A 22,343-nucleotide genomic window follows, 5' to 3' on the forward strand; every position below is an offset into this window, starting at 1 on the left:
TTTTTTCTGATTCTTCTAGGAAAGATGAGAAAAAAAATCAACAAATACTGAACGTAATGTTATGAGAAAGTAAATCACAAAATGTATCCCGACATTTTCGCACGAAAATGAAGTTATTCAGAAAAACTGTATATTACTATCATTGTTTAGTTTTTCATATATGAGTTATTGTTAAGTATGTATCTTAATTTCTCATCACAATGATAAATCTATTAATTTTAAATACATATATGTATTAGTTTTCTTATAAAAATTAATACCGTACAAAATTCTATTATCCGACGATAGCTCAGTTGGTAGAGCGGTGGACTGTAGAGGTTGTGCTGTGATCCATAGGTCGGTGGTTCAAATCCGCCTCGTCGGAAAATGATCCCTTTTTTGTTTTATTTACATATAACCATTTGTTACTACAACATAATTTTCGTACGTCTGATTTGACCATTAATTGCTAAAATGTTTCTTTTCCACCGTTACATAATAAAAACGCAATTCCCTTTAATATTGAATAAAACAAAAAAAAAATAAAATAAAAGCACTTAAAACCAATTTGCTTATTCTCCGATAACCTTGGCGTAGAACGTTACCTTGATTTTGCGGTGTGATCTTCATATTATTTAGGCTGAAATATTGATAGTTAATTGCAATAAAACCCCGAGATTTCAATAATATAATAAAATCTAACTTTCAGGTAATGTATCTGAATAGTTACAGTTCTTCCCAACCAGTGGCGAAGTCATATATTTGTCTCCTTCCCTAAAAGTTCCAACTACAGTAAAAATTTCCAAAACGTTCGGCTACAGATACTTCAATTAAGAACTACACACGTTTGATGTATGAAAAAAAGTCACAATGTGTGTGTGTGTATATATATATTACTATAAATACTACATTTCAGGGGGACTTGAGTATGTACATACTGTATATGCATTGAAAGCAAAAACTAAATACTACTTTAATAATATGTGATAGTAATTGAAATATCTGTAAATCAGTTAACTCTATAATAATTAGTGAACTGTATTTGGAAACTTTTCCTTACAACCTGTAACACCTTTCATATCACAAAAGTTGAGAAAGTCCAGAGAAATTTTCACATTTCTGAGTATTAAAACACTAGCCATGTACTCTAATTGTCATAAAATAATCAACTTACTAGAAAAGAACATTAAAAAAAATTTATATCACAAACCTGTATAGTGTCTGTGTATTTTTAAGCTAGTGTGTTTCCAAATAGTCTGACAGACACGTTGTAAAGTATACAAAACTGAAAACATGGTTGGTGAAACCAATGTTTCTAACAAAATATTTTTCTGAATCAATCAAAATCCACAAGTAACAAACCAAAAATACAGTTTGTGGTAAAGTTCCAGTAATTACTTTTTTTTTGGCCTTAAATGTTTTTTTTTCTCTCCAGCTATGTATTTATTTTTTCATATTCTTTAATTCTTTTATGAAGTTAAATCACAATATATGAACACAATAACCACATCACATACATTTCTTCACAGAGAAGTGATTTATCCAAAATATAAATTGTCTACACAAGTGTTTATTGCTAGATATATTTAACTTTTTCATGAACTTGTTACTTTAAAAGGTCAACTTGATGTAAGAGTATATGAACAGCTGAATTGTTTCGAATTGAAGTCTCTGGTTCTAAATCATCTTCCTCAGGCAATAAATCATCAAACAGTTTCACAGTTGATGTATTAACAGCCAATTTGATGGTATTCATATACTTTGACTGCAAGACCAGGGCCAAATGGACAGCACAGTTAACTGCTCCTCCCAGTCCATGAATACAAATATCAGTTTCTCCACTCTCTAACAACTTTTTACATTTTTCCAGCTGCGCTTTGAAAGAAGATTTGGAGTTAACATACACATCTCTTCTTCGTTTAGGAAATTTTCTACTCGGACGCTTGGCCATAGTCTGATCTCTTTTAATGGACTGAGTTTCTTCACGTTGCTCAGGTTCAGGTTTTCTTAAATTCCTGGAAGCCTGGTCCATCACCTAAAATAAATAGTTATTAAATTGGTAATTAGAAATACTGAATTACTAATTTTTATAAACAAAATTGTAATGTACAAATTTTTCTATACAACAATGACAAATGTTGAAATACTTGATTATGGGATGTGTAATTGTAGTTTAGACTCTCTTTTTTGTACATATGCTGTTAAATACATATACTTATGATGTTTATAATTTGGTTTACTTCATATGAAGATTTCGAGACAACCTCAACAAGACTGATTAGTTGCTTGTCACCTTGTATTACTACTTGTAATAGTAAGTAAATCATTTTTACTTAAAATGAATAGAATGCTTTAATTCATCAGTTGGGTACCCCCATTATTAGCAGTATTTTCACCAGTAATCCTAATAATATCTCAGCAGATTTGGTCAGTTTAAGAGGTTTATGTTAGTCCTAATAAAAATAAAATAAAATGAAGTAAAATAAGTACACAAACTAAGTATTTTAACTAATACTACCGCATTAAAGAAAAAGCTTAAAAAACTAGGTGTATACTTTATGTGCTATCATCTATTCCAAGTCCTTTGATAAATGTGACACCAGAATATGCAAAGCTTTACACAATCCCCCCTAACAACATCTTGTGTCCAATTTAATATGGCTCTAAAGTTACAAATTATACTACTCAAAATAACAACCCCAAAGGAACATTAACACTCATGTCTGCTGTCTCTTATTAAATAATATGCATTGACAATTGGGTTTGTTTGTTTATGGCAAAGCTACTAAGGCTATCTGCTGCCATCCCTAATTTTGAACTGCCAACTACATAGAAGGAAATTGGCTGGCAGCAAACACTCACCACCAACTCTTGGGCTGCTCTTTACAAATGAATCTAGGAATTGTCTGTCACATTATAACACTCTCATGGCTGAAAGGGTGATCATGTTTATTGCTGGGTTTAAAACTTGCTACTCAAGTGCCCTAACTACCAACCAATTATATTATTAACTTTTGATCAGAGGAAACTACTTATATAGATCAAAACTAAAAATGTATATCTAGTAATGAGCATAGGTAATTAAATATTGTGTTCAAACTATATTACATACTATGATTAGAAAGCATATTTTCATCATCTGTATACCCTTTTTTGTTAACGACCTTTTCGGACGCAAACCCAATATCTCACAAAACTTGGCCAGCCTACAAATCTTAGGTTAGTCCAAAATCCATATACTAAGCTAACAATGCAGAATAATCATTCTAATTAAATATTCTAGTCAACACTGGGTGTCTACACTATGGTAAGAGTTTTACTTGTTTATACCAATATCTAAGTCTGAACTAACATCATTATTAAAAGTTTTACTTGGCTTGGCCTGCTTAACAGATTTAGGTTAGTCCTATATCCATAAACTAAGCTAACAATGTGAAATAAGCTCCATGAGAAAACAAAATACTAAAATTAGCACTGTGTAAACTAATCATTACAGTAAAAAAAATGAATATTAAAAATAAGAATAATAGAAACCAATAAATAAAATTAGATATATATATTTAACCAACATGCGAGGCCTTGAGATAAGGGAAGGTAGGAAGACTAAAACATGAAAATCCAGTAATATAATGAATCAGTGATCCACACTTTTCACTTTTATTTAAACTGCAATTAGTGAGGAAATTTCATAATTTCTCTTTCTTCTCAGTGAAATATAAAACATAATTGTACAAGATGTATGCAGTTTTAACTGAATACCTCACCTTACAAAATCAATTTCTACTTTTGGTGTGTTTTTTCTAATGAACATTTCTCTTAAATGTGCAGGTTTAAAATCCTTGCAGTTGTATTCATGGCAAAGCTACTTTTACTAAAACTACCCTAATTTTGAACAACTAACCACAGGGTAGGCAGACAGTTAGCAAGTCTACCACAATACTACTAGTACCACACATGCTACAACTAAAAGATTAACTGCCACTCTTTATAACACATGCACAGTTTACTGTCAGGAACATTTTGTAGTATTGCACAGATTTGAACCAAGCTTATCAGTTCTGTCACAGGACCAACCTGTGCCATATTTTAAAATACTAAGTCTCACGTTTTTTCATTGCTGCACACATTGTAATTTGTAGATTCTGGCATATGAATATGATACTACAGTACTGGTGCAAGCAGCATTATGTAACTGATTAAAAAAACTATCAATATCAGAATATTCACCTATTTTAAATCATAAAATTATTTTAAACTGGGATCTTACAGAAATAAAACTAAAAGAATTATAACTTATTAGTAAATAAACTAAATTTTGTATTGGTGGAAAAAAATGTAGATCTTCTTTCCACAGTAACACAAGTAATGAACTTGAAGTATGGAACGCCCATTTTGCAGACTTTGTCTTTCGACCTCCATAATTCAATTTCCATAGCTTTTACAGTTTATTACTACTAGTACTAGTACTACTATATAGTACTAGTAGTAACAGTAATATTAATAATACTTAATACTATAATATAGTAGTAAATAGTATACTACAACCAGTACTACAGCCATAAACGTTGTAAAATACAGTAAACTAAATAAAAATTATAATATTACTGTAATTTGCGTAAAACAAGTGTAATACTAATAATCTACATCACATGTACATGCACCCTGACTCTGGAACTTGAACTAGATGTGCATTTTCATTTTTTTTCATTAAATCACACTGACAGTGTATAACAAACAACATACGGTAATTTTATAACCGGCAATACTTACTTTTTTAGTTTTTATAAATGTTCCACTCTTAAAAACAAAACGCAAATTACATGCAGAGTACTAATTGTAGTATTACTATTAGGCTTACGATCGTTTTCAATTCGAAATTGAATCAGAAGTATAACTACAGAAAACACTACATCTAGTGGTGGCAATAACCATCATTCTGAGTTAAAAATAAAAAAACAAACAGTGGGATTTGAAACTCATCACGAGGGATCATTATAATTTTAAGAGGATTTTTTCTCCACGAAAGCAATAGATGGCTCTTTTGTTGCTGATTTTGGTTTTTGAGAGCTTGAATCTGGTTTGTTGCTAAAACCTTTGAGAAGAAAGCTCACAAAATTGAAATATTTATCTATTTTATCGTGAGAACAGTGACAGAATTATATTAATATTAAAAAGAAACAGCTTAAATATATAGTCAAAACACAAAATCTTACAAATACTTATAGGTTTTCTTATATTAAATACTGAATATAGTAAAATATAGTAATTAAAAACCGTTACTAATATATTTTATCATAGTAACAATTTCTGTGTTGGTTACATAAAATAACTATTTTATTTGCATTATTTTGATTTATTCGTTTGAGTTAGAAGGCAGGTTGATATTATAGAGCAGACAAAACTTTCAAGTTTAGATGCATTGGTCGTTTCTTGTAAAGTAAATAACATAATTTCAGTAACTGATGTAAGGGTTCGCAGTTTTACCTCTTTTCTCATTGAAACCAGCACTAATTTGGTAATCAGACAGTAGAGAAAGAACTTATGTGTGCGTAATGTATCATACATGCTTGTTTAAAACCTGGGGCAGTCAAATGTCTGTTAGATAGAATCGATGTGGTTTGAATATTTACTAGGTGGCTAGCCGTGGCCTAGTAGTTAACGTGCTCATACTGTGAATTCAAATATTTATTATTCTTGGTCCATTGCCAAAAACGTGACCCACACTTTGGGGACAGGGGTTTATATTAAGAGTGATGGTCAAATCCCAATGTTTAGTCAGACAAGAGTTGCCCAAAAGTTAGTAGACGGGGCTGTTAAATGTTGCTTTTTCTCTTTTCTAGCAGGTAGCATTATGTGAACTCTTTGAAACAAACACCCACTGGTGCTTGAGCATTTTTACAGAAGAGGGGTGAATGCATTTACTATTCCTACTGTGAGATGCAGCAAACTTTCTACATCCTACTAGATGACCTTTTCATAGGGAAGGTCTGTAATTGGCCTGATTGGTCGCGCCATTTAACCTTGCTGTACTTTGTAACCTATTACAATAAGAGGTAATATAGTTTAAATCCTAACTTTTCCTATAGAAAGCTATGATTCTTGACTACTAGATATTTTGTTTTTCATCCGAGCATCTTCCAATGAGCTTAATTCACTTCAAAATTGGCGAGGACTTCTAGTTAGAGAGGTTTCAGACGAATTCGACCTCGCGCCAGTGACACCTGAAAAAAAAATCTCTTTATTTGTTTTCAACATTCTCGTGCAAGTGTTATGCAGGTAGTTATGATATCCTTGTAAACAGAAAGTACTAAAGATGTAAATTTCCACTAATGTTCTTGCTTAGACAATGAATACAAAACATAACAATTTGTTCCAGAACATTTTTACCTATTTTATTTTTACTTGAGGTCATACTTATTTCAAAGGGTTTTATAGAGACTTGTATAAGCTATGTGAGTTTGGGGCTTATCTCCTTTGAATATATATGGATTCGTCATTTACGTGAGTAACCTAGAGACTGTGGGATACCACACTGTGACATGGGTGTAATTTAAGTGTGGTATCTTCATCACTCTTTATTTCCCCTCCTTTCGTGTTCAGTTTATTATTATTATTTTATCCTGATTTCTGTCCCAGCAGACAGTTTAAGTCAACAAGAATTGAAAACCGGTCAGTTGATTGAAGGCTAATTCATTATTTTTCATGTATCGAGTTTTGTTCTATCTCTACACTAATGTTTGTTCAAACTTGATTTGTTGTCCATGTTAATCTAATTCTCTGCAAAACATTTTTAGACCCTATGTTTTGCGGATTTATGCGACAAGGCTGCTAGTCAAAAGCATCCAAGGCCAACTCTGGTCTGACCTAAAGGGGTGGATGTTAATCAACATTATCCACTGCCAACTCTTGTCTGACCTAAAGGGGAGGCTGCTAATCCACAACAATCACGGCCAACTCTTATTTGGCCTAGAGGGAAGGTTGCTAGTCAATAGCATCCACTGCCAACTCTTGTTTGGCCTAGAGCGAAAGCTGCTAGTCAACAGAATACACTGCCAACTCTTGTGTGACCTAGAGGGATGGCTGCTAATCCACAGCACCCAAGGCCAACTCTTATTTGAACCAGAAGGAAGGCTGCTAGTTAACAGCATCCACTACCAACTCATGCCTGATATAGAGGGATGGCTGCTAATCCACAGCACCAACGGTCAACTCTTGTCTGACCGAATAGAGATTTGAACGTTGCTCTTATAGCATACTCACGACCCCATAATGCAGAATGCGTTTTTGTATCCAGACTTTCTTGTATGCATTAGTAATGTAAAATATTGTGGAAAGTCTGTAACAGTGATATGTAGTTAAGAAAAAACAAATGTTGGATATATGATTTACTTTTAATGAACTTTTTCGTGTTTAAAAAAATGAACATTATCCAAGCATTGAATTGTGAACAAGCCTCCATATTTAAATATATTAACTTTACTGGCAAGGTTTACTCACGGTTTTAACAAATTTTGAATAAGCTTAACGTTATTAAGTACCCACGCTTCTGTCAAAAACACTTTATAATGTTACAACGTTATAATTCCCCAAAGGCCTAAATATTTTAATGAAGATTGATGTTAGTTAAAAACAAAACCAATTTTGGTACATAGAACATCTTTGTTTACCAAGATTATGTTCCCAGGTGGCTCTGCGGTTTGTCCGAGGGGTTATAACGATAAAAAATTGTTTTAAGTACGCGCAGTGGAATAGAACAGATAGCACTATTTGTGTAGCTTTGTGCTAAAACAAAAACCAAGGTTATTTGGATCAAATATTTTTATAAAGCCTTTTTATTAGAAATAACTAAAAATCTACTGTTTTTTATATATAAAAACGTACTCGTTATCCTATATTTCAAGTACTAATGGTGGAAGAGTTTCATGTAAATGTAGTTGTGTACACGAATTACTAAAATCGTAATCTCTGTCTCTCTCTCTCTCTATATATATATATTGAAGCGCCATCTATTGTTACGTTAATACATTATTAAAAATTATCAGAATTGCAATCTTAAAGTAGATATCAAGAGCTGTAGATATTTTTCCAAATTTAATCTTACAATTATAAAAGACCAAATCAACAAATTCTCTAAAAATATAGAAATTATTTTATTATGCTTCAAATTGTGATTTATAATACTTGTTTAGGTAATTAATGTTGACTACTGATCAAAGCAAGTTACTTAACTTCACAAATGCTACGGTCCCCTCCTTTTTGAATATTACTTAAATAAAATATTGTTTAATTTTAGTACCTGATCTAAACTTTTATGTTCAAGAGATTTTGATTTTGACGAAAATACATAATTTTACGTTGCTATACACACACACACCTCAGTGGCATAAAAAACAATGACTACTAATTTTAACTAGTACTTTGGTTTTAATTAGGGCTAGATTATTGGTGTAATTTGTTAATCGTTTAACCATCAAGCTCATTAATCAATTACATTCACTCTATCAATTATTCTCACAGAAGACTTGAATAGTAGTAATAATTGTAAATGCTAATTTTGATTAGTTAATTATTTTTGTGACTAATTGATTTAATCATATTCTCAGTTAATTGATTGTTTCACCTGACAATAAAAATGTAATTGATGCTCACTGGTATTCAATTATACTGATTAATTGAGTTAATCACCCAGCTCTAGTGTTAATACATCAATATGGAGCTCTATGATTTAACTTCATCGGTAAAATACCATATTATGTTAAAAAATGGCATCCTGACAGCTAGTAATGTATTGATTTTGAAACACATGGAGTATCAAACTGTATTATGTTAAAATATCACATCCTGACAGATGGTAATGTGTTGATTTTGAAACACATGGAGTATCAAACTGTATTATGTTAAAATATCACATCCTGACAGATGGTAATGTGTTGATTTTGAAACACATGGAGTATCAAACTGTATTATGTTAAAAATCACATCCTGACAGATGGTAATGTGTTGATTTTGAAACACTTGGGGTAACACAGTGTATTGTTACAAAATAACACCCTTACAGCTAGTAACATATTGATTTGGAATATATTTGAATGAATAAGATTATAAACATTCTACTTGTAGCATACTTATATTCAAATCATTTTGTAACATATTTTTTTTTATGAAGACTGTGAACTACTAATCCATTCACATGTGGTTTATGGGTTGGTTAGATGGAGTATTTCCTGACATCATAATACAAATTTATCAATATCTGAGAGTACATGTATGCATGTGTTAAGAATACAATCAATTTCTATGCATATATTAATAAAGTACATTTACCATCTTAAAATTAAATAAACTTTTAATTAGATCACCATATGACTATAATAATCCACATTTAAGTCCTGATTTTCTCTTCAGTCATTGGACACAAACTCAGATTGGAATTTAAACTTTCTTTTAATTATATTTGTCATAATATTTTCAACTTATCTGTATACATCTCTGGATCTAGAACTTTATAACAGTAATTCACAGTGTATGTGAAACATGACTTTATTTTAGTGAAGTCTGGATGATAACCAGGTGCAAAATAATGTTCTTAAATAATTACAGAAAAGATAACAAAGGCATATTTTCAGTGAATATCTACAAAAACAAACATCTTCAGAAAGAGAAGGCTAGATCCCACATAAATGAAGAGAATGATTTAGTATTTATTGTTATTCAATATTAAGATACAGAAAATAAATGGAAAATAATGACACTAACACAAGGTGGCTGTTTCAGTTGAGGCAGTCTGTCAGTGTCATAATCTATATTCATATTTGTTATGCTTCTCCACTAACAAACATATGGACTTTTCTGTCAGAGTTTATCATGTGCCTTGTCTTTTCAGTGCCAACAACAGCAGCAAGCTCCTGAGCATCATAACGGCAATAAAGTACCATGCAAGTGACATTTAAATGTGCAACATCCTTTCTTTTTTGCTGCAAGTTAGGGTGCATAAAGTTACATAGCTCACTGTAAAAATGGGAATATTGAGGTAAGCCATAAAAGACTATGTGCTTTGATACGATAACGTCTGTAGAAGTGAAAACGTTCAGTGCACAATAAGAAATGTCGCCAGCCATGGTAAAACATGTTCCGTGCCCTTGCAACCTTGGCATCAGAGGTGTATTCACACAGCTGCACAAAGTTTAAATCTTCTCTCTTAAAATAGTTTCGAAGCCGCACAAAGTCGAAATAACTGGGAATGAAGATAAGAGTATGTGACATAACAGAATCCTTGTAATCAGGTAACACTTTGGAGATGAAAAACTGAAACCTGTCATCTGCTGCCGTTTTAAAGCTTTTTGTATCAAACCTGTGAAAAACCTATAAAAAACAAAACCAATACTATTTACTATCTTCACAAACACTATCAGAATGCATGATTGATTTAATTAGTTAAATGTCATTTCATGTATTAGCCTTTTAATAAAAAACAGGACTCTATCCTGACATGTCAGTATTACTTTCATTTCAGTAACTCTTTCAATCACAATAGACATTCCCTAAACAAATAATATAAGAATATGTATTACTAATACAAAGTGAGTCTAATAAGGTTTCAGATTGTAAGTTTCTCTTCTGAGTAACTCATAAATTATGTTTTAATTAATGGCAAACAGCATTCATTACTTATCCAATGTTGACTAAGCCACCTGTCTGCTTTTTTTTTTAAATTCAAAAATCAATCTTAATTTATTGAAAACTAAATACCTGTTTATTTTATGTTCAAAACTACACACTGGTTTAAATAACTGTTGCTGTATATTGGGTTTGGTAATTGATTACTATGAAACATAGCTTTTACTTAGCTTGCCCCTCTGAGTTAACAAAATTTTTATTTTATTTTTTGTCCAATGTTTACCTGAGGAAGCTGGACCACAACTTGATTAATAGATCCATGAAGTACAGGGTTCTTCAACATCACACTCCCAGCATAGTTCTGGCAGTACTTACTAAACAGTGACATGATAGGAGGCACATTAATAGAGCTGAACACCACAGTCTGTCGGTAGTATTTTGCCCAACCATTTAGGGCCCACATGTATACCCGAGAAAAATCAACCCCATGTGGTTCCTTTGGTTGAAGATGTAAATGTTGCATAAGATGAAGAACATGATCCCAATTCTGCATCAGAAGGACATCTGCTTGGTCCACAATGAGAACTTCTATTGAAGATAAAAAGTCATAGTTACGATCTTTTTCACCTGCTGCTCCTATGATGGTTCGAAGTCCCAGTGGGGATGCCAAAATGATGTCTGCAGAATAAAAGTCTGCATAGAGCTTTAAACCTTTACGCATCACTTGAATACCAACACGAAAAGCATCGTCTGTATTTCCTTCAAAAATGCATTCATAATCTTCAGGTCGTTTCAATTTTTTGGAAGGATCTTGTTTTGGTGAGGTAAATTCTTCTAGAAACCTTTTCTTATTCATCACATTCTCTTTATTATCAGATACAATTAACTCCATCATAGCTTTTACTACTTTTAATGCTGAATCCTTGAAGGGTAGAAGAATAAGTACTCGTGGTCGAGTTAGGCCCTGATCTCGATATTCTGAGACAACAGAATCATGCTTCAACAGTTTACTATTGTGGTGTGTAACTTTAGTGTGCGCTTTAAAAATATGATTGAGTACATGCACTGTATAAACCAAATATATGTCTCTCGCATTCTGGAAAGTTCTTTCAGTATAAAGAAAGTCATGGTAACCAGTTACTATAGACAAAAGCTCCATCTGAAATGAAGTAAGTGTGATTTCTTTATTATTACTCTCTGTATTTTGTTGTAGAATATTTTCCAGATTTTTGAAAATACTTTCTTTAATATAAAATTTGCTACTATTGGTAGAATCACATTTATTTGATATGCATTTTTTCTTAATTTCTTTGTTCCTGGTTTTCAACTGCAAAACACCAAAATTCTCCCATTTTTGTTCCTGGGTAGAGTGCTTTCCACTGTTTATGTCATTGATGTCAGCTTCAGTAATGAGGTTCTCAAAGTGCTGGACAAATGGATCTTCTTTATTGCATTTTTTATTTTCATCAGTGATCTGGTGGTAAAGAAAATAAAACTCAGTAAAATAATTTGTTAAATGTTTAATAAAATTTTAGTTTTAAAATAATTACTTGTTAGCACAGTTCCAGTTTAGTTATACTACAGAAAATACCATTGAACATAGTATCTATAAAAGATAAAGATCTGATGTTCATACCCACATTGTTAGCAATCATAATGGTCTATCAGTTCTAGATAGTACAAGTTAAAATTAATCAAGTAAGAAATTAAATACATGAGACACTGCATGATCATATTCTACATGTACTGCCAAAATAGAATATGTACTATAATACACAAAGAACCACACTGAGTGTTTCAAAAATTGTTTGAAATGTTTATCATTTATGAACCAAGTAATGTTACAAGTGTTCTTCTCAATGTTAACAACAACTCAATTTTTTATGTAGCTGAATCAAAAATACTGGATAAAAAATTAAAATAAAAAAGACGGAGAACGTAGTTTATTTCTGATCACAGTAATACCAGTAAAAAAGATATCACAAGAGATTAATCAAAATAAATGAGGATTTAGTATTACCAAGCAGACAAGCAGTCCATTTCAAATAACTATTTACAATTCAGTTAAAAAATTATACTAAATAATTTGAAATATTAAGAAAGGTCAAGGTGACAGAGTGTAGTCTGTCCCATTGAATTCACTCTCTCACCCGCAAAAACAACCAACCAATTTGGTTGAGGATGATATTTCTTGAGGAATTTAAAGATTTTTTTTTTCATAATTATTTTTTTGGGGGGGATAAATCAATATCTTGAAATAAGGATAAGACATCTTAATAAGCATAGATATATACAACTGTTTCAAACATTAGAAAATAAGCATGATTTCATAGTAAATTATATATTTTTTTAAATCACTGGCTCAACCTAATTAGAAAAAATTATGATTATAGATTGCTTCTTAAAACTTTTAATTGAACTCTATACATTGCGAGCTTAAATATATTTTTAGTTTTGTTTGTTACATTGAATTTTTGATAAAGTAAGCACAGATAAGCAGAAAGAGAAAACACATACACATTTCTTCCAGTAGTAATGAATCAGTTTTCTCAATTAAAAGCCTATATATTGGTGCTAACCATATCATCTAGGGAACCAGTAAACACAAGAGAAAAACAAATGTGGGTTCAGGTTTTTAAAATTGAAAAATACTTACCTCTTTTACTTACATTGTTATCTACTTTAGCATACAAAAGTGAAAAATAATTCCAACAAAAAACCTGCTCAACACCTAAAGATTTTAAAACCTGAATCATAATGCTTTTAGTGCTGTGTTTAAAGAAACAATACCTTTTTCTCCATAACACAAATTAATTAAATTCAGTTAGAAATTAAGTAGCCATTCTAAAAATGTAATTATTCCTACATCTACAATTAGGAGACCAAAATATTACCCAAATGTAGTACAATAGATCAAGGAGGTTATTATCCTTGAGAGTTCACAAACTTTGTGACCAGAATATCTTGAAATGTTTATTTAGCTATACTATATTAATATAAAAACCAATACTGCAGTATACTATCATGTAACATTTGCAAGAAAATGATTCTTAAGTATAAAATAAGTGGTATTAAAATTAGCAGTGCTGCCATGTCAAACAATGCCAATATTTCCAGAAACTGCTATTAAACAATAATAACAAACCTGTTGGCTAAATACTTATTTTTGTTCATAATTAAAACAAAGTTATTTTTTGCCAAAGTTTACGGATGAGACACATTCAAATTTAATTAAATTATTATAGCAATGACATTTTGAAATATGGCAACAATGACTAATTTGGTTTTATAGTCTTCTACCAAAATATTATTGGTAATAGATAAAAATTTAAATACTAATCTTATAACAAGGGAGCAAACAAAAATAAATAATAAGAGATAAGAAAAAAAGCTTATTCCTAAAGAAAAGTTGTTGTTTTTTCATGGACACAAAATCAATATTTGGAATTATTTTTTGATTTCACCTCCAATAAAGAAGCACCCAAAAGGAGAATATTTCTAAAAATATATAAATAAATAATAATAGTGTCAATAATTGTCTTTGTGGATTTTTTAAGGGAAAAAATATAAAATGTGTTAGTGAAATACCACATAAAATTGTGTAGGTAAACCTGTCACTGCGAGTTTTACCTTTTACCAGGAAAGTAAAACAGTTACTTGTTTCATTCAACTCTAATACCAACAAAAGACGAAAATGATTCTTAAAAATGTAGAAAGAGCAATTAAGTGACTTGGTAAAACAAGATGACATTTTGTGAAGTCTCAAATATTACCCTCTGTGAAAATATATTCTTTGTAATACTTTAAGCTCAAGCACAGAAGAAATGTGTTGCTAATAACAGTATATTTTAAATTAATTACTGACAGATCTAGGGTGTGACATGTATTAAATTGCCTATTTACAAATGGTGAGTAAATAATCTGTTACAGAATTTGTAAATGTTGTTAGACCATACTCTCACATTATATTTTATCTATATATATATATATATATATACATATACATATATCCAGAAAATACAAACACAGCAGTTATCAATCTGTAGTATGTGGGCTCCTTTCAGGTTGTTTATGAAAATGTTGCATTGTATGCAAAGGAGTTGGCAGCATAGCAAATACTATGTATAGATCCTAAGGTGGTCCACCAAAAGGAAAACAAAACTGGGGTCATACTCTAACAAACAAGAGGGAAGCCTCTATAGTGTCGGCACTTGAAATTACTTTAGGCAGGATTAGAGTAAATTAATCTGTGACTTTTTATTAGCTATATTTTTTGCTGCAGCAATACCAAATGTGGGGTGCATGTGTATGTGATTCAATTTCATTACTCATCAGGATATCAGGCAGAATTAGAGTAAATTAATCTATAACATAACATATAACATAAAAAACATCAACCAAAAGGGTTTGACTTCCTGAGTCCGAAACTGTAATAAATCTCAAATCAGTCAAGAGATGATGGAGCAATAAGCTGAAAATTTTTACTTGAAAAAACAAAACAAAAAAAACTCGGAGCTCTTCTATGGGTTATTATGCTGTGGCTAAAAAGTTTGAAAGCCACTACTCTTAAGTACTAATTTTATACAGTACAAACAGTGGTAACAGCTCATGTTTGTAAGTAAAGCTATATAGCTTCAGTTATTTCAAGGAAAATTATATGTAGTGAAATACGGCAGTGGTTTTAACATTATTAATCTGTATCAAGAATTCATATGTAATCACATTACTTAAAAAAATAGATATATATTTATAAAAGCCATCTATATGAAAATAAAAAATCAAGATATCTATTGTGAAGTAATTATAGGTGAGTTTTCCTGTCAGTATTAGGCAGAGTTCAAGAGAAAAACCCAACAATGTGTCTTTTTAGACACAATCTTGGAAGACTGAGGGGCATTCTTCAATCAAGAGTGTCAGAACCATCATTTCCTGAATTTTCTGGCCTCCTTTCAAACAACAATATGAATGGCATGAAAAAGTAATAAATTTATGAATTTACATTATATATATATATATTTAAACTAGCTTTATTTACACTAGAAGTGTAAATCACTCTGATGATTTATCTGAAGTAGGCCAAACTAGTGTGTTGTAAAATACTGATTTCATCAATAACTTTTTGAAGATGTTACTTTTTACTTGGATGACCAAAAAGGCATGGATTTGAATTTTTCAGAAAGCTTTTGATAAGATGCTACATGAAAAAATATTTAATTGGATTTTAAAGTGGCTGGGTAAAGAAAACAAAAATTTATTAATGGAGTCTAGTCAAACTGGAACTTTGTTATGGTGGTGTTCCTCAAGGGTCAGTACTTGGGCGTTTGCTTGTTCTTGCATACATTAATGGTATTAATAGTGGCATAACTAATGAATTAGTAAAGTTTGCTAATCAGATTCTACAATTGGTTATTTCTATCTATGATTAGAATTTTCAAGTATTACACGATGATTTTGATTGATTGGTAAGTTGAAAAAATATTTGGCAAATGGCATTACAGTAAGTACAAGAATATTATAATTTAAGTCACCTATTTCATGTTGAGAGGAAGCAACTCAATCAGCATGAGCGAGATTAAAATAGTGTATATAGGAGGGAAAATTCTCCTAACAGTGCTCTAATATTCCTTACTACTTAAAAGTCATTTTATTTTTCTATAAGAGCTCTGGCCTGTAATATATGTGTACTTGGAGACTACTTGCAGTATAGCTGCTTTTAGAAACCAGTCTTTATATAAAAATGAAGATATTTTAACACAGCTGTCAATATCAAACAGGTTTGGGCAAGGTAATATATATTACACTGACATTTGTCCCACTTGTAAAAATCTCTTGACATAATGCTAGACAAATCACTGAAGCACTGCTCCTGTTGCTGATAGTAAAACTACCAGAGTTTTAGGATGTATTTACAAAAGGGGTAATTATCTCTATAGAAATCAACAGTTGGCTTCACTGGAATAACAGTATAAATTTTTGTTTTCTTAAATAAAAATGACTATTGATTAATTGGAAAGGATTCAAAGGAGGGCTACTAAGATAATTCTGGAGATGGAAGACTGTTTTGTGAGGATGGGATAAGATCTCTTAAAATAAGTTAAAAGATACTCTTATTGAAGTTTAAAAGATTATCCAGAAAACTGATAGGATACAGGCAGACCCCTGATTTGTTTTTGCCACATCCCAGAGACGATAGTACTTGAGTTTAAAATTTGGGAAAGACAGACTGGGCTACAGTTAAGCCAGTTTCATTTTTCTAACAAGATAATTAGCCTATGGAATGAGTTGCCATCAACAGCAGTGGCCACTGGCATGTTACAACTTACTGAAGTTTCAGAGGAGAACTGACAACTTCCTGAAAAATAAAATATAAATTTAAATTTATCATTTTCATTTCCTAAGGGGTGGATGTGCAAGGACAGCCAAGAAGGCATAAATGATCCCTTGTTGTTCTTCTTTTTAATTTATTTCCATTACAACTATCAGATTTGTTTTGGTTTATGATGTGACAGTTAAAATCTTTTGTATTCATTATTTCTATATCAACCCTCTTTAACATAGACATTACATTGACTTGCAAATATGATACAATATATAATCTTTGAACTTTCTCACAAATTGTTAGTTTTTTATTGACAATAATTGGTGGTTGAAAAGTATTAAAAAATTACAGTAGAGACCAGACACAGGAAGAGATCTAAAATTGAGTTCAATTACTACATGAAGAAATCACGATATTTAAAAATGTTAAATTCTATTAAATTACGAAACCAAAATTTTTTATACAAGTAATGTTTCATTATTCATGCATCCTATAGAGATCTTCTCAGTAATGTTTCCTCCCTATAAACAAAACCAATGAATTAAGAAAACTATTCAAATCAAAGTCCACTGTACTTATTCTGGACTCTTTATGTTTATTCAAAGTATCACTAAGATCATTAGCAACAATAAATAATCAGTGTTTCAATAAAAGGAATTTTTTTTGTGCTCTATTAGGCAAGGGAAAAGGATTATAAAAAACAACAACATATAATCTTAACAATTGGTAAACCTCAAAATAAATGTTATAGTACCAATCACCTGGATACTGAGACAGCATCACACCATGGATGAAAGTGGTTCTAAACTTACACACAAATATATAGTATATTTGTAGAACTGTTTGGCATTTTATGAACAGAAAATGGTGAGAGTACAGTTACACAAAAACAGCTATTCCTTTTACAATTTAACTATCACTGTAATATTAGTTTCTACATCTAGTTAGTACTATTAGTAGCCTAACAACTAGAATGAGGTTTTTATTTTATCACTTTATCACTGGAACATTTAGAATCTAATGTCTTGGCTTTCAGTATTCAGCCTGTTTTTCCAATGTCTTAACTCCTCGAATGATACTCTCTCTCTCTCTCCAATTAATTCTACAATAATATTTAATTATAATTTCTACACATGTATAGAAAGGTTATACTAGAAATACTAAGATTTGTAAGTCTTTGCATTTAGAAAAAGTAACAAGGTTGATGTTGATATGTCTTATATTAAATAATCTTAAACAATTCATAGTATGGTGCCATAACTAACAAATAAACATTAATGTAAACCAAGAAAGAACGTGTCATTTCAACACTAGTAATGCCTAAGCAACAAGCACAGGTTCATAAAGACACAGGAACAGATCCAAAATTGAGTTCAAAAGAACAGAGAGTTAAAAGATATACAAATAACAGTTATATTTATTAACATTATATGGTCATGCAGCTATTGTTCAAAACCTTATTACACTACAGCTATGTATGTACCTTCTAATAACTTGTTTTAATTATTTCACACACATTATGGTGGTCAGTGTTGTGTATGTGACCACGTAGTTCAACTGAATAACTTAAAAAATGAGTAATACATAAAATTCAAAATGGTTGTATATACATCTATTAATAGGAACTTTTGAGGGAAATTAAAGAAGACTGTATAACAAAATGTCAACCATGTTCTAGCTACTATATCCAGTGCTGACACGACCTTTCACCCAATATCACTAACAGTTCTTTTCAGCCTCAAGTGAACTGGGATATGACATAGAACTTAGAAGTGATTGAGAAACTACTTACGATGTTCAGCCTCAAACAAAACAATGCCATTATAATCTGAAATTGGTGAATATTCCATCCATATAAACTCGTCAAAAATCTTATTTTTAGACTAGTAATAGTATATAGTAGTAGTAGTAGTATTACCAGTACTATTCGTATTAGTATTGCTGTCACTATTACTACACCAGTTAATGTTAGTTAGGCTTACGTTAGTTATACTGCAACTTACAATTACAACTTCCGTGATTATCCCTAACTTACATTTACAAGTTACAATACTTCATTACTTTTAACGTAAGTTGTCAATAGTTACTACAACTTACAAGTATTACTATTAGTATTACACTTAACAGTGCCTATTAGTATTACTAATATCAATAGTTACCTGATCATGATGATAACTTTGTATTTCATCAAATGTTTCTGTCTCTTCAGTTTCATTAGATGTTTGCATTATCAATAAACTGTATTTTGTACGACAAATCTTAAAATAGTTTTTCTTAAATTTTGGAAGTAATTAAATAACTAATCGAACAATTTACACATTCACAACAGCCACGAGATCTCCATAATATAAAACTTACTGCCATCTTTTATTTCTCTTCGAGATCAAGGGGCCTTTTATAAAAATAAATAGTAATATTTTGCTATTTTTTGATACAAATAATAAAGATACTAATGAAAGTTCGTGTAGCTGTAATCCCTGAGGAAATGCTTTTAGTTATGCCCTAAAACTAGACATTGTTGTTTTTTTTATTGAGAAATGCTTACCATAAGTATGATTATTTAAAACGAATTTCAAATGTGGAGAAATTTCCTTTGTACTTCAACTATATTATAGCAAAAAGAAAGGCAGCTAATCAACACTACCCGCGTCCAACTCCTGGGCTATAAGATTACCCATAAATAGTGAAATTGGCCGTAACATTATAACGCCCCCACGGCTGAAGGGGTGAGCATATTCAGCGACGGGGATTCGAACCTGTACTGCATACTGTGAGTGGATTACACTAGCCGCCAGACCATACACTGCATAATAATAAGCAAATGGGCATCCGTTACAGAAAGAATGCTGTTCGTAAAGTAAACAAACATGAAACAAAGAGCACAATATTATCATTAATATTTAGAGGAGATGCTCTCTGTAATATTTAAGGCAAAAACTCTTTTTCCACATTATATTTACAAGTTATGGTGAAAAGCTTGAGCGAGGAAGTCCCAAAAGTTGTTTGTTTTGGATGTTTTCGCAGGATGGACCATACATGTTTAATGGAGTTGATTTGTAGAATTTAGTGACCACCCTTAGCGTACCACCAGCCATGATCATCCACCTATCCAATGGCACCCTACATCACAATAGAAATATCGCAGTTTTTTGTTGTGGCTTGCAGTTGGTTCAATTGATGTTCTTGAGGGAAAAAATGGCAAATCAAGTGCTTACTGTCAAATAATAAATCGTTGCAAAAACTTAAAGACATCCCAAAGATTGGCCTGTTTGAAAGCATCTGTGATATCCACTGCTGTCAACATACGATATTGCTTGGCGTATAGACTGGCTTAGCTTCTGATAGCTTAGCTAGCCTGCTATTGTAGCATTATAGTCTCTATTATGAAGATATCTTCTGATTATATTAGGGCTCACTTCACCTAAAGAGGTCTTTATGTTGGTTTATGACGCCCACACCATGCAGAAACTGTTGTTGCTGTCCGACGTGACTAGAACTGCATTTATCCGCATCCCACCAAACATGCTCGACCTTTCAGCCGTGGGGGCGTTATAATGTGACGGTCAATCCCACTATTCGTTGGTAAAAGAGTAGCCCAAGAGTTGGCGGTGGGTGGTGATGACTAGCTGCCTTCCCTCCAGTCTTACACTGCTGGCCTGGCATGGCCAGGTGGTTAGGGCGCTCGATTTGCAATCTGCGGGTCGTGAGTTCGTATCCCCGTCACGCCAAACATGCTCGCCCCTTTTAGCCATGGGGGCGTCATAATGTGACAGTCAATCCCGTTATTCGTTGGTAAAATAGTAGCCCAAGAGTTGGCGGTGGGTGGTGATGTCTAGCTGCCTTCCCTCTAGTCTTACACTGCTAAATTAGGGACGGCTAGCGCAGATGGTCCTCGTGTAGCTTTGCGCGAAATTCCAAACAAACAAACAATACAATTTTATAAGCAGACAAAGGAAGTGACGTGAAAAGTCAAAACAATTTTATAAGCAGACAAAGGAAGTGACGTGAAAAGTCCCTCGTACTTGTATGTAAGTTGTAGAAAAGCCACTGCAGTGTTCCAGAACCTACTCATTGAATCTTGAAAATCTTTTTCTGCTCCCACTCTTAAGGGCGTGACAAATTTTGTATTTTTGGAATAAATTACATTTAAAAGTGAAGATTACAAGTCTTTGAAGTTTTGGTTTCATGTTATTTGAATGTACAATAATATCGTATTACTCGATTGGTCCACCCATGTTTTTTAGCTGAGATATCTAAATATTCGCCCCCCCCCAGTGGCACAGCGGTATGTCTTCAGGTTTACAACGCAAGAAACCGTGTTTCGATACCCGTGGTGGGCAGAGCACAGATAGCCCATGGTGTAGCTTTGTGCTTAACTTCAAAAAAATCTAAATATTCTATTAAGTTTCTTTTAGCATTGAGCTATCTGCTGTGTCAACCGCGAGGAATCGAACCCCGGATTTTAGCGCATGTACTACGGGTAAAGTTACTCGTTCCAATGCTAATCTACACGTATGCGATTTAACGTGCAACATTACAGATGAGTAAACGTATCTGGTGTTTCAAATCAAATCAAATTCGTGGCAGGAAGTTAGATTTAAAAATCTTTCAAGCCGCAAAACTATTTTGGGGCCTGAAAAACAACCCGGAGTGGGCGACACATGAGACCCAAAACTCAGACATAGTGATCTCTAATCTAGAGTCAGTGAAAGGGTAACTAGTCAGCGGCGCCTGCCGCTCATACAGCTATTCATATTACTTTAACGGTACAAGTACTCCAACGCTGAATGAGCGGAGCGTCTTTCGTGGCATATACCAGCTTGAACCTTGGACTTTTTGATATCCAGTAATACACACTAACAACAAGATCGCTACTGATTCAAACTTTTACATAATATGGGTTGATCATATACATAATATACGGAAAAAATCAAGAAACCACTTGTGAACCTCTCCCCAAACGGTGTAGTCGTGACGTCTGAGAATCTTGTACTGTTACAACAGTCATGGTATTTCTGGACCATGTAGTGTTACAACAGTCATGGTATTTCTGGACCATGTAGTGTTACAACAGTCATGGTATTTCTGGACTATGTAGTGTTACAACAGTCATGGTATTTCTGGACCATGTAGTGTTACAACAGTCATGGTATTTCTGGACCATGTAGTGTTACAACAGTCATGGTCCTCTGGACCATGTAGTGTTACAACAGTCATGGTATTTCTGGAACATGTAGTGTTACAACAGTCATGGTTTCTCTGGACCATGTGTTACAACAGTCATGGTATATCTGGACCATGTAGTGTTACAACAGTCATGGTATTTCTGGACCATGTGTTACAACAGTCAAGGTATATCTGGACCATGTAGTGTTACAACAGTCATGGTATTTCTGGACCATGTGTTACAACAGTCAAGGTATATCTG

The 22,343-nt window shown here is 32.3% G+C and overlaps 1 protein-coding gene, 1 long non-coding RNA gene and 1 other non-coding gene across 3 annotated transcripts; 1 reads left to right on the forward strand and 2 right to left on the reverse strand.

Moving 5' to 3' along the window:
- The first annotated feature begins 278 nt into the window (after positions 1–278).
- Positions 279–364, forward strand: Trnay-gua. Its single transcript is given in 2 exon segments — positions 279–315; positions 329–364. It is a non-coding gene; the product is annotated as a tRNA-Tyr (tRNA).
- A 1,463-nt stretch (positions 365–1,827) lies between these two features.
- LOC111087527 lies at positions 1,828–4,997 on the reverse strand. The gene is made up of 2 exons (XR_002612200.1): positions 4,750–4,997; positions 1,828–2,014 (listed from the first exon to the last, which is right to left on the reverse strand). It is a non-coding gene; the product is annotated as an uncharacterized LOC111087527 (long non-coding RNA).
- A 4,663-nt stretch (positions 4,998–9,660) lies between these two features.
- LOC106466443 (digestive organ expansion factor homolog) lies at positions 9,661–19,307 on the reverse strand. Its single transcript, XM_013926725.2, is given in 4 exon segments — positions 9,661–10,032; positions 10,034–10,341; positions 10,880–12,070; positions 19,075–19,307. Coding segments are annotated over 4 exon segments (1,806 nt in total). The 5' UTR covers positions 19,144–19,307; the 3' UTR covers positions 9,661–9,794.
- Positions 19,308–22,343: the final 3,036 nt, after the last annotated feature.

This window comes from Limulus polyphemus, unplaced genomic scaffold, assembly GCF_000517525.1.
Source record: "Limulus polyphemus unplaced genomic scaffold, Limulus_polyphemus-2.1.2 Scaffold2259, whole genome shotgun sequence".
In the NCBI taxonomy this organism is placed as follows: Eukaryota; Metazoa; Arthropoda; class Merostomata; order Xiphosura; family Limulidae; genus Limulus; species Limulus polyphemus.